The 13357-nt window shown below is 54.5% G+C and overlaps 1 protein-coding gene across 1 annotated transcript in view; it reads left to right on the top strand.

The window, feature by feature from the left end:
* ATP2C2 (ATPase secretory pathway Ca2+ transporting 2) overlaps positions 1-13357 on the top strand; it is a 56877-nt gene that overhangs the window by 42549 nt on the left and 971 nt on the right. Inside the window, exons 16-26 of the mRNA XM_065919330.1 lie at positions 6-107; positions 1916-2072; positions 3512-3682; positions 4976-5073; positions 5168-5218; positions 6518-6684; positions 7106-7174; positions 7249-7365; positions 8445-8592; positions 11916-12014; positions 12101-12242. Of these exons, the coding sequence (XP_065775402.1) occupies positions 6-107; positions 1916-2072; positions 3512-3682; positions 4976-5073; positions 5168-5218; positions 6518-6684; positions 7106-7174; positions 7249-7365; positions 8445-8592; positions 11916-12014; positions 12101-12242 (1321 nt within the window). The remainder of the gene's footprint in view (positions 1-5; positions 108-1915; positions 2073-3511; positions 3683-4975; positions 5074-5167; positions 5219-6517; positions 6685-7105; positions 7175-7248; positions 7366-8444; positions 8593-11915; positions 12015-12100; positions 12243-13357) is intronic.

Below are 13357 nucleotides of genomic sequence, written 5' to 3' on the forward strand. Positions count from 1 at the left end.
CCCAGATGGACTTAGGAGATATTAAAGATTCATACGTACGAAAGAAAGAGATCCCATTCAGTTCGGAACAGAAGTGGATGGCAGTTCAATGCAGCTCCAAGAATGAGGTGAGGTTGCCTCTCTGTCCCCTTCCAGTCCCTCCCGCCACCCCAGCAAAGCAAAATGCAGAGGTCAGATGAGTTTCAAGTTCCCAGCTGCTTCTATGACATCCGAAGACGTGAAAATACAGTTGGTGGTGATGAAAGCTCTGATTATCTTGGGACCGCTTTTCAGATTGTCATCTGAATCTCTGGTCCTCAACGTGGGGTCCTGGGCCAGCAGCAGCATCTCCTTGAAATTTGTTCGAAATGCAGATCCTCAGGCTGTACCCCAGACTCACTGAATGAGATATTCCAGGGGTGGAATCCAGTCGTCTGTGTTTGCTGGGGATTCTGATGCAAGTTCTCATATGAGACTCAATGGCCTGCAGTACAGTGAATGAGTAATTACTGCCACAGTGACTACAGGTTCCTATGGATGACGCTGACCCTGTTGCTAACTTGGGATCCTTTAGTCACATTCCTGTCATGCTGGGTTCTTTACACATAAGAGCTCATGTTGCAATGGGGGAATGATCCTTGGTCCTTAAGGGGGATCCGGGACGCACCCCCTAGTGTCCACCATAGATGGATGACCTCACACGTATGTGCACATATATATTCTAAGCCACCAAGGGGAATATGTACCAACCTCTTACCAGCTATCCCTGGGTGGGATAGCCCACCCTATCTTCCCCCTCTCCTTTTTAAAAAAAATTTTCTGTGGCTTTTCAGATCTTCTACTGAGAGAAAAAAACTTTTCTTTCTCTTTAAAAAGATTTTTATTGCCTTCCACCTTTTTCTCCAAACTTTCTGCTCTTGCTGGAACCTGTCACGTCTTGTCTATGCTGAGATTTTCCATCTCATTCACAGTGGCGGGCAGCTCGGCCAACTTTTCCCAAGTCTTTTTTTTTTTTTTTCCCCAAGTCTTTGCCATGAGTGGACGGGTATAATACAGATTCCTGGTGCTTAAGAGATGTTCTGGGCTTTTTTCAATGTTGTAATACCTTCAAATCTTATTTTCCCCCAAAGGCAATGATAATATATTTTCATTGAAAAAAAAAATGACAGAAATGTGACTTAAAACGTGGAACCTTCTGATAATCCTGCCCCTTTTCTCTCTCTGCCCACCCCCATTCCCACTATGCCCCTCAGCAGCAGTCAGAGATAGAGCCTCCCAGAGTCTACAGGTGCAGGTAGCAATATGTGGGGTGGTAGTTTCTAAAGAAGGTCATGCTGTGTATAGTGTGTGTAATTTGTTCTTTTCCCTTAAATGATGTCTTGGACAGCTTTCCGCGTCAGTGCATACAAGTTCCTTCACTGTCTACCATGAGTAAGTGGGCGCTGTGCTAGGGCTGGGGGTCATACTGACAAAGGCACCTGCCGCCTGGAGCTTACAGTCTAGGGAGACGGAGCTTAAGAGACACAGCAGAAAAGGTCAGCTGCTCGTTTGGGTTCATCCTCATAAGCCAAGTTCATGGTGCCTCCCTCGCTCGGAAGTCTCCCTGAATTGGACACCTAGGAGTCAGTCACACATGTAAAAGCTGGGATGTGACCAGTTCATGAAACATGTGGATGTTCTGAGCGACATTGACCAGGAGCCCTGATGCAGGGGGCGGGTGTCCAGGTCACAGGTCAGTCCTCTCTGGGCTGCGTGTGGTTCCATCACGTGGATTTCCTGTAACTTCTCTTTCCAGTGGGGTCATTTATCCCGGACCATCATCGTTAACTGAAACAGATCAGTGACCCCACTGTGAACACCTCTGAGTGGATGAGGTGATGGTCACCAGGAGCTGAAGCAGGCAGTGACCGCTGTTTTTCCCTCTGTATTTTCCAAGGAGCGGGAAGATACGTACTTCATGAAGGGGGCTTTTGAGGAGGTGATTCGTTACTGCGCCACGTACAACCACGGGGGCATCCCCCTGCCGCTGACGCCCCAGCAGCGAGCCTTCTGCCAGCAGGAGGAGAAGAAGATGGGATCCCTGGGCCTGCGAGGTCAGTGGCTGTGTTCCCAGCCCCGCGCTGAGTCTGCACATGACACTGACTTCTCAAGTGTAGTAATGCAGGGTCCCTGGTCAACACAGTAATGATCAGAGGGGCATCAGGTGGGGCGCTGATGGGGGCAGAGCCAGGGTGAGCCTTCCTGGGCAGATGAAACATAGGCTGCCCCCCACATCCTAGCCGCCAGATGACACTGTTAACCCAGATGTACCTCATGTGTGCGAGGAGAGGTCCTGAGGTCCACATGAATGGGCCGCCCCAGAAACGTTGATTTTCCCGACTGGTCTTCTTGCTCATGGCTTGCTGTCAGGAAAAACCAAGGTTCTTGTAAGTGAACAGACATTTCATTTCTTGGCCATTTCCAGCTTGCTGCACCAGAGCCAACGCCTTCCCTGATGGGCTGAACATTAAACCTTTCACTTCCTGCTGTCATGTGCCAGCCTGTCTGTTACCAGAGAAAGTGTCTAAAACACTCTGGAACATGTGTACTCCCTCAGGGGAAACTGAGCAGCGTTGGTTTGCTATATTGGTTTCAACTGCCTTAGTTTTTTCTTGCAGGGGGCAGGAATTATAAATTGCTAGTAGCTCGCTGACAAGTATTGAAGGTGAGGATATGGCAGATTGCTGAGACAGAGCTTAGCAGGGCAGGTAGGAAAGGAGGCATGGCACCTGAATCACACGCCCCCTGCATCTGGCACACACCCCCTGCCTCCCCGGCACACGCCCCGGCATCTCTGGCACACGCCTCCTGCATCTCCAGCACACGCCCCCTGCATCCCCTGCACATGCCCCCAGCATCCCCCGCACATGCCCCCTGCATCACTGGCACACGCCCCCAGCACCACTGGTACACGCCCACCTGCATCCCCCACAGTTTGATGACCAAGGGGTCACAGTTGAAACTTCTTGGCCACAGCCCCCCTGCAGTATCAGTAAGATGACTCAGTAAGGTCAGTTCTCACCGCACCCTCCTCAGAGCATCGCTCCCGAGCCGGGCCTGGCTTCGGTGCTGCCGAACCACGGTCTTCTCGCCTGTCTTCCTCCCGCACACTTTTCGTGACCTTGGTAGCTGCCCCCACAAGTCTGCCGGCAGTGACCGAGAAGGGCAGAGCAGTGAGAGACAGCAGGCTCTCAGAAACGTCCCGTGTGTCAGCCCACAGATGTTCTCCTGGCCGCCCCCCTTGGGCTGGGGCTGGGACGACACTGCCGGTGGACAGGGTCCCCTTTCTCATGGGGCACAATGTCGCTGGCCCTGCTCTCCATCGTGGCTGAGCCGTCAAGAGCCGCTGCCCTGCACGGGCCTGAGGACCACTGGGAATATCTTCCCTTCCTGCTGTGGCCCAGGAACTTAGCGCCCCAGCCCCTCGTGGATGGGGTGGGGTCAGGGCCGACTGGGGATCAAAATCTCCTGAACTTTCCTGCTCTGTCCACAGTGCTGGCCCTGGCCTCCGGGCCCGAGCTGGGGAAGCTGACGTTTCTGGGTCTCATCGGAATCATCGACCCTCCCAGGGCTGGCGTGAAGGAAGCGGTCCAGGTTCTCTCGGAGTCGGGCTTGTCCGTGAAAATGATAACGGGAGATGCTCTGGAGACAGCCTTGGCAATAGGTACCCGGGGGGAGAGGGGGAGGGTATGGGTGACCCGTACTGCTGCTGCTGCTGCTAAGTCGCTTCAGTCGTGCCCGACTCTGTGCGACCCCATAGACGGCAGCCCACCAGGCTCTGCCATCCCTGGGATTCTCCAGGCAAGAACATTGGAGTGGGTTGCCATTTCCTTCTCCAATGCATGAAAGTGAAAACTGAAAGTGAAGTCACTTAGTCATGTCCGACTCTCCGCGACCCCATGGACTGCAGCCCTTGAGGCTCCTCCATCCATGGGATTTTCCAGGCAAGAGTACTGGAGTGGGGTGCCATTGCCTTCTCCGGTATGGGTCACTGCCACCACTTACTCCTCGAGGGACCTGGTCAGCAGAGTTCATGCCTGCCTTCCACGTGCTAAGGAGAGATTTCTGATGTTCAAGGACCTGCATCCCACCGCCCGAGTGGTTGTTTGTCCCTCAAACATTGGCAGGTTCTCCCAAAGAGGGAAAGACCCCGTGCGTACTGAGAAGCTTGTGTGTCCTCGGGCTGTCCGTCCGCCCACGATGACACATCTGCACGGGCCGCATCGCTGCCAGCGCACACCCAGTCTGCCCTGTGCCCTTAGCAAACCAGTGAGCCACTCTGACCCTCAGGCTCTGCCTCGGCAGAGGACCAGCCCCCTCCTCCTCCTATGTGTCTGTTACTTCTGCGTGGGGTGTCGCACCTTGGTTCTCTTCCCCCTCTTGTCTTGAGGCAGCCTTACACTGGGGGAAGATCCCAGACTCTGGAATCAGACAGAAAGAACCATGGCAGGTCCAGTCTTAGCACGTCCCTGCCCTATGACCTTGGGAAAACCACCACCCTCTCAGTTTCCTCATCTCTAAAGTGGGGATCATAAGGCCTTTGTTGCCAGTTTGTTCTGAGGATGGAATTAAGGTCACATGCCATAGCGGGCAGGCTCCCCAGGTGGCACCAGGGGTAAAGAATCAGCCTGCAGTGCAGGGATGCAAGAGACGCAGGTTCGATCCCTGGGTCAGCAAGATCCCCTGGAGAAAGGAATGGCAACCCACTCCAATATTCCTGCCTGAAAAATCCCATGGACAAAGGAGCCTGGCGGGCTGCAGTCCACAGGGCCGCAGGGTCAGACACGACTGAGCACGCACACCACAGCAGGTGCTCTCCAGCCGGAGTGGCGGCGGTTTTGTCCTTGTTTCTCCCAGTGGCCGGGGCAGGGCCCGACGTCAGGCGGGTGCAGCGAGGGCCGAGGGCAGGGACCACAGTCCCAGGCCCTCAGAAGGGACGGTTCCCTCCCCACTCCAGGAAGGAACATCAGTCTGTGCAACGGGAAGCTGAGCGCCATGTCCGGGGAAGAGGTGGAAAGTGTCGAGCAAAGCGAGCTGGCCGAGCGCGTCGGGAAGGTGGTGTCCCCCCAGGGCTCGCTGGCAGGGCGTGGGGTGCAGGGCTGCCACGTCCTCAGCGCTGATGCTCTGTCCCCCCCGTCTCTGGCTCCAGGTGTCTGTCTTCTACAGGACCAGCCCAAAGCACAAACTCAAAATCATCAAGGTCAGTCATGTGCCTCTTCTGGTCCCTCGGGGCACAGCTCGCAGGGGTGGCGGCTCTGCTCACGGGTGGCCCAGCGGGGGCCCCAGGGCAGCTGCCCCGGCCTCTGGGGAGAGAACTTGGCGGGCCCCGTGCCGTGTCCACCAAAGGCAGGGAGTGGGAACGGGGTGGTGCAAAGGGAGGAACGCAGCCTTGGTTAGTTGCTGCTGCTTGGTGTAGTCCTGTATTGGTGTATTAACTCCAGGCCTTAGTTTCCTCATCTGTAAACTGGGGAGAATGTGAGCAATACCAGCTAATTCACAGGCAGGAGAGGAGAGGGTGAAACGAAGCCAGGCCCATGAAGCCTTTGGCAGCTGCCTGGCGTGCAGCAGTGCCCAGGAGAGAGCTGGTGCGACGGTGCATCATAAACAAGAGGGCTAGAGTGAGACTCCTGCAGATGTGTGCTTTTCCTGCACACAGATGCTTTGAAAAGTTGCTCTTTAATGCTTGTGTTTTTCTCTTTTGTGTTATTGGGGTGTTTTTAGTTTTACAGAGTGAATCTCTGTGCCAGTCATTCTTCAAAGAAAATATTAATACCTGTTGAGCATGACATGGATTCATGGGGACAAGCTGATTATTCTTTGTTGATGGTTGTCAATTGAAAGAAAACAAAAAAGCACCCTGTGAGAGTTGCGAGTTAAGTTTTACTTGAGGCAGAATGAGGACGATAGCCCAGAGACAGCATCTCAGATAGCGCTGAGGAACCACCCCAAAGCGGGGAGGACAGATGGAGGGACTCTGTGACACCAGAGATGCGACTCTGGTGACGTGCTGACAAGCACACGTTTTAGTGGAGGCTTGCTGCTAGTCACGAGGGGCAGATGTCTCTGTTGATGACTTTTTAGGGCTTTTCTGGATATGAAAGGATGTAAGAATCGAGGCTCTTAACATCCACTCCTGAAAATAGCTAGCTTGTTCTGTGGGTTTCTCCCTCATTCCCCATCTCCACCCTGAGCAGCTTTCAGGAGGTGTGGAAGGTCAGCGGCTGCAGTGGCCAATGACTTCATCCTTGTAGAAGCAGGTGGCCAGACAGTTTTTGTTGTTGGCACTGTCCCCTCTGTGGTCTTGGTTTAGGGCTCACCACAGCCCTGAAAAGGAGGGGCTGTGATCCCACCTTGCAGAAGGAAAAGCTGAGGCTGAGAGGGTCGCAGCTCACCTGGTGCCCCAGCTGTGGTGCGGTGGGAGACTAGGAGCGACAGGGGAAAAGGGTCTGGAAGGCAGGTGCTCAGGCTGCAGGCCCCCCCGGGGCTCCTCTTTCCGAAGGCTCTGCAGGAGACAGGGGCGATCGTGGCCATGACTGGGGATGGGGTGAACGACGCGGTCGCCCTGAAGTCAGCAGACATCGGCATCGCCATGGGGCAGACGGGGACAGACGTCAGCAAGGAGGCCGCCAGCATGATCCTGGTGGACGACGACTTCTCGGCCGTCATGTAAGCTTCCCTTCAGGTGGCTCCTTAGTCACAGAAATGCCTGGGGTGGCGGCCCCCTGCTCTGCTGTGGCAGATATACACGGTGTCCCCAGGCCCACCCACCATGGAAAGCAGGGTCAGGGACCCCTTCTGCTTGGTGAACACTTTGGGAGTCTTGGGTGAGGGCTGGCGTCCCGGGGCTCAGATGAGAGAATAATCTATGTGCAGTCTTCGGACAGAAGGGTGATTGTGGCTCGGGGACCTGTCCCCAGGGGCTGGTGACACCTGTTAGGACATCCCCGTCCTCTACTATTCCTGAGAATGCCAGCAAGGAGAAATGTTACCACTCGTGACACCATCACTTCCTTTAGCAACTGATGGAGCTGGCTGACTCTTCCCACCCTGCCGTCTTTCTCAGTAAACACTTTCTCCTCTCTTGCAGGAACGCGGTGGAGGAAGGCAAGGGGATTTTTCATAACATCAAGAACTTTGTCCGCTTTCAGCTGAGCACGTAAGTCCAGGCCGGCGCCCCCTACCGGCCGGGCCTGGGAGCAGCTGGTGACCGGCTGTGTGTGTACCCCGCAGGAGCATCTCGGCCTTGAGCCTCATCACGCTGTCCACCGTGTGCAACCTACCCAACCCCCTCAACGCCATGCAGATCCTGTGGATCAACATCATCATGGATGGGCCGCCGGCACAGAGGTGAGGCAGCGGCTGTGGGGAAATGCAGGGGGCACGACGGGCACGGGAGGAGGCATCCGGGGGGCGGGCCAGGCGATGGCAAACTCTGCCTCAGAGGCTCTCCCGGGGCTACCTGAAGTCTGGTCACTGCCTCCAAGAAGTCCTCCCTGATTACTCCAGCAGCAGCCTCCTCCCTCCCAGCCACCTTACCCAGCTTTATTTTTGCCTAGAGGGGAAACTGTTTCATTGTTTATCTGATCATGATCCATCTCCACTCTAGGATGCAGCTTTGTGGGGGAAGGCTTTGTCCCCTGCAGGGTCCTCGGCTCTGCAGTGGTGCTGGGCACACAGCAGGCGCTTAGGGAATTAGTGGCTGGATGAGTGAGGAGGGGGTGTGAGGCCAGCAGAGGGACACAGGAGGCAGGATGGGCTCTGGGGGCGGGGAGGACCATGTGAGCACACGGGGGGGGGCTTGCCTGTGTCTGAGCACAGGGGAGGTGGGGCCGCTAAAGTGTTACTATTACTGATCTAATCATCGCCAGTGACAGCTTCATTCCCCCCACGGCCAGCCAGAGGCTGACCTCTTCTCCATGCTCTTCCTGGGAACGGGGTGCGCACACAGATGGACCGCAGCTGTACCTGCCTAAGAGGGGTCTCCCCCAGCGTGCTACCTCCTCGGTGTCCCCACACCGCCTTGCTGGCTGATCCTATTTCAGAGCTGGCTGAAGGCAGACCCCATTTCTCCAGACCAGCTGGGACGAGGCCAGGCCCAAGTTGGGGTGGAAGGGTCCCCCAGGTGATGGGTGGCCAGGCACTGTTCAGGATCATTAGGTCGGCCGAGGGCAGGCTTTTCTGTGGCCCCGCAGGTGGAGGACCTGCAGGGCTGTCCGTGGGGTCCAGGCCGTGGGGGGTACCCGGGAAGGAGCCGAGGGGACCCGGGCAATGAGGGAGGTGGCCAAGATGACCTGAAGGCGCTGCCCACACCTGTCCAGGCCTTCCATGTGGACCCTGGCGTGTCACTTCAGCGTAATCTTGTGCGTTCAACCTCTACACGTCTTTTCAGTGGTTTATCTCAAAGCGTCCGGTTTTGTCCCGAGCAGCCTGGGTGTGGAGCCAGTGGACAAGGACACACTCCGGCAGCCGCCGCGGAACGTCAAGGACCAGATCCTGAGCAGAGCCCTTATCCTGCGGATCCTCCTCTCGGCCACCGCCATCATCAGCGGGACCCTCTTCATCTTCTGGAAGGAGGTGAGGGCGTCCTCGCGGGCTTGGCCAGCCGGGCGGTGCGGTCCACCCCCGGGGCTCAGGGTCCGTGGGGTGTGGGGGAGGGGCAGCAGGCGGTGGGCGGAGGCAGACAGGCCGCGGGGTCGCGCCGCCAGAGACAGGGTGGGACCCGGTGCCTCTCCTGCTTGCTGTTACCCCTGGGAAACAACCTCAGCTCTGAGAGAAAGTCCTGTTTTAGTCCCAGGAGGTGGCTATTTGGGAGACCTTACCTCTTTTAAGAACTTTTATTTTATCTTAGAGGATAGCTGATTTACCATAGTGTGTTAGTTTGAGGTGTACAGCAAAGTGATCCAGTGACACATACATTCATCCTTTTTCAGATTATCACTTACAGTTTATTACAGAATATTGAGTAGAGTTCCCTGTGCTATATACAGTAAGCCCTTGTATATAAATTCATCCCGGAGTCCCAGTTTATCCCTGCCCTCCACGTTTCCCCTTTGGTAACCATGAAGTTTGTCTTTGAAGTCTGTGAGGCTGTTTCTGTTCTGTAAATAAGTTCTTTTGAATCATTTTTTTTTAGATTCCACATCCAGCAATATCATATTTGTCTTTCTCTGTCTGACTTAGTGTGATAATCTCCAGGTCCATCCATGTTGCTGCAAATGGCATTGTTTCATTCTTTATGGCTGAGTAATATTCCGTTATATATAATATACACACACACACCCCACATCTTTCTCCATTTCTCTGCCGATGGAGACTCAGGCTGCTTCCATGGCTTGGCTATTGTGACTAGTGCTGCTATGAACATCAGGGTGCATGTATCTTCAAATTGTGATTTTCTCCAGATATATGCCCAGGAGTGGGACTGCTGGATCTTAAGGTAATTCTATTTTTAGTTTTTTAAGGAACTTCCATACTGTTCTCCATAGTGGCTGCGCTAATTTACATTCCCATCAACAGTGTAACAGGGTTGCCCTCCTCCATACCTTCTCCAGCGTTTATAGACTTCTTGATGATGGGCATTCTGACTGGTGGGAGCTGGTATCTGATTGTAGTTTTGATTTCCATTTCTCTAACAATTAGCAATGTTGAACATATTTTCATGTGCCTCTTGGCCATCTATCTGTACATCGTCTTTGGAAAAATGTCTATTTTGTTCTTATGTCCATTTTTTTATTGGGTTGTTTGTATATTTTGGAGATTGATCCCTTATTGGTTGCTTTAGTTGCAAATATTTTCTCCCGTTCTGAGGGTTATCTTTTCATTTGCTTATGACTTCCTTTGCTGTGCAAAAGTGTTTTCTTTCTTGAAATACAGAATCTTATTTAGAAACTAAAGTAGAAAAAAAAAATCCTGTCAAGAAATACCAGGTAGAAAATGCGGGCTCCCAACAAAATGAAATTTTAGGGCAACAAAAAGTCTAAAAGGCCACGAAAGAGAAATAGCACTGCTGTGAATTGAACAATGGCTACTTATATTTTTTGGCACTGTTACGCGGAATCTGGATCTTTCTCTGCATTCCACACAGAGCATGTACTACGCAACAACTTTATTATGAAACAGCTGCTTGTTACCCACATTTTAGGACAAGCTGCCACTAGAAGCAAATCAATACCAATACATCAGGGACCGAGCGATCTCAGCAGTGGGTGAGGTTGCAGAATTCTGCCACACGAAGGGACAGAATAGGCTGTGAGCAAAGCAAATGGGGGAGTTAAGAAAGAACATATTTTATAAATGTTAATAATTAATTCAGACACTGTACTAAGTATTGTGCAAAAGAAAATTAACATGTCTATCTCCAAAGAGATTAGTGCACTGGCCAAGGGTTCCGAGAACAGTGAAGGGCTGTGGACAGCACGTACCAAGAACACCCAGCCTTGGGGGAGCAGTGGTCTTCCCTGCTGACTCCCTTTTGCCAGAGGTCCAGAAAGAACTGCAGCACTGTCACCCTGCCCGCTGAACCTCCACTGTAAGCGGCAAACTGTGAGGCGAGAAAGAGAGGAGTCCCCAAGGGGAGCAGAGAAACATGATCACTGTAAGCTTCTAAGACAGGAAGGTGGGCCGTGACTCCCTCCCATTCAAATCCCAGAGATGGGGGCCAAGTCCCCAGAAGTAGCTGTTAAGACTTGAAAACTGGGTATTCCTCATTGACTTAGAAATATGAAGGACAACCGGAAAAGTCCTCAGAGAAATGTTCTGTGAGGATCCAGCTCCGGGAAGTAGCACTGAGACATCCACTTTCCCCGGTGTGAGAGAGACATCTAGTGGGATGCTGCGGCACCACGTGGGGAGCTCAGCTCGGAGCTCTGTGATGACCGAGATGGGCAGGATGCTGGCTCAGGAGGGAGGCAGCACGTGCATACTTCCGGCCAATTCACGGCATGTGCAGCAGAAATCAACACGACACTGTACACAGTTATCCTCCAATTAAAAATACGTGGGGAAAAAATTCACGCTGTTAGACTCAGGGTCTCAGGGCTTGAAAGCATACCCTCTGTTCATCCAGGCAACGATGCCTCTTGCATCGTCCTCTTGGTCAAGGACACTAAAATGGCTTTACAAAGCAACAAACTTACCTTTTGGACCAAGGTCCACTGGGCCTTTGAGGGTCAGCCAGCCCTGTGAGGCCTGGACCAGCAGGTCCCAAAGCTTCCAGGTTCAGGCCCTTCCTTCCCGGACACGATGTCAAGCACACAAAAACCCCTGCCATGTTACATTTTGCGCTCTGAAGTAAGTTTAACGAGGTCCCACGTGTTTATTTTCATTGTTACTTTCATTACTTGAGGAGGAGGATCAGAGAAAGTGTTGCTATGGTTTATGCCAGTGTTTTTCCTGTTCTCCTCTGAGATTTACAGTATCCTGTCTTACATTTAGGTTTTTAATCTGTTTTGAGTTTATCTCTGTGTGTGGTGTTAGAGAATGTTCTGATTTCACTCTTTTACCTGTAGCAATCCAGTCTGAAGAGACTCTTCTCCTCTGTAGGCAGGGGGTCTTTCCATGGGTCACCTTTCTGTGGCCCCGCAGGTTCAGGCACCCCTGTGCTGAGAGAGCCAGTGACCTAGGGAGAGAATCAGGCCGGCGTGTGAGCACCCGATCGCCTGTGTGCAGGCTGGCCGGGGTGCTGGATCACCCCTATTTCTCAGCTTTTCTCGAGCATGCCCTCATCCCACCCCAAGAGGCGCGGCTTGGCTCCTTCCTGCATCCTGACCTCCGGAAAGTGGAGAGGCCCCACCTTTGTCCAGTCCAGGCACTCAGCCAGGCACAGGTTCTAACACAGTCCCGAGAGCGGGATCCCCCGTCTCCCCCGCACCTCCTCACCCTGCGCACTCATGTTCCAGATGCCTGAGGACAGGGCAAGCACCCCGCGCACCACGACCATGGCCTTCACCTGCTTCGTGCTCTTCGACCTCTTCAACGCCTTGACCTGCCGCTCCCAGGTGAGCCCCCGGCAGGATGGGATCGCGGCCTCCCGGCCCGAGTGCTCCAGCGGCTCATATGCGCTGACTGCTCTTCTCCCCCGCAGACCAAGCTGATCTTCGAGATCGGCTTCCTCCGGAACCGCACGTTTCTTTACTCTGTGCTCGGCTCCATCCTGGGCCAGCTAGCCGTCATCTACACGCCACCCCTGCAGAGGGTCTTCCAGACGGAGAGCCTGGGGGCGCTTGGTGAGTGGGAGGGCTCACTGGGGGCGTCCTCACTGCCTGCCCGGGGTGTGAAGTCCCCTCAAGGGGCCATTCTGTCCCCAGGGGACTGGGCTTGTGCCTGAACATGAGCACCAGGCGGGAGACGGCGGGGGGGGGGGGCGGAGGGGGGGGGCGCAGTGTGGGTGTGAAGAAGGCGTGAGACTCAGGGGCTGGAGCCCTTGCTGGGAGTCAGGGGAGGGCAGAGGGGTCGCAACACCCTGGCCACCCCCCTTCCATCCCGGGACAGGAGGCCCCAGGTGGGTGCGGTGAGGCCCCGGGGCAGCAGGATGGACCACAGTCTACTGGTGGCTGGCTCAGCCTCTGACATGCTGCCTGGGCCTAGGAGTGTGTAAGCCTTAGGAGTGTGTAAGCCCACCAGCGGCTGTAACAGGGCCTGTGTGACAGGGACCCTGCTTACCTGGAGACCAGACGGCCGGCCGGCAGTTCCTACTGAGAAGGCCACACGTAGAGACCACTGCGGCCCTCCGGGTCCCAAGCACACCCGCCCTGGGCGGAGCCCCAGGCGTGCTCCCCAGCATCCTCCCCAGGCTTCCGGCAGCCCCACCGTCTTTCTGTGAAAGCTGTGCGGGGTAGCTGGGCCTCCGGTGCCTGAAACACTGACGGGAGGGAACAGAGAGGGAGGAAGTGGCCTGGAGAGCGGCAGTGAGCAGAGCCTGTGTGGGGAGGGCTCCGGGGTGACCACCAGTCCAGCTTTCCACTGGGGACATCTGATCCCAGTGGGCAAGGGAGCTGGTGAGACTGCCGGCCCTGCCTAGGATCCGAGGACCACAAAACCATCGGTTGTGTCTGAGAAGGTGGAGACAAGGACGCTAAACACGTAGAGACTCTCAGCTTTTTCTTCCCCGAAATCTAAAAAGCAGGGTCTCTGAGAGTGCAGACAAAAGAAAGAAAAAAAAAAACAACAATGTTTTTACAGCTGTTTCCATCCACTGGGAATTCCATCAGCTCAGCCTGTCTAAAGAAGTGCAAGGTCCGTGCCAGGCACCACGGCTGTCACAAATCCTCGACAACAGGGAGCCAAGCAGAGGCTCGGTGGGGAGTTTAGGGGCCAGGCCACCCGGATGAGTCAGGGTGGG

Source organism: Muntiacus reevesi, chromosome 2 (assembly GCF_963930625.1).
Source record: "Muntiacus reevesi chromosome 2, mMunRee1.1, whole genome shotgun sequence".
Classification (NCBI taxonomy): domain Eukaryota; kingdom Metazoa; phylum Chordata; class Mammalia; order Artiodactyla; family Cervidae; genus Muntiacus; species Muntiacus reevesi.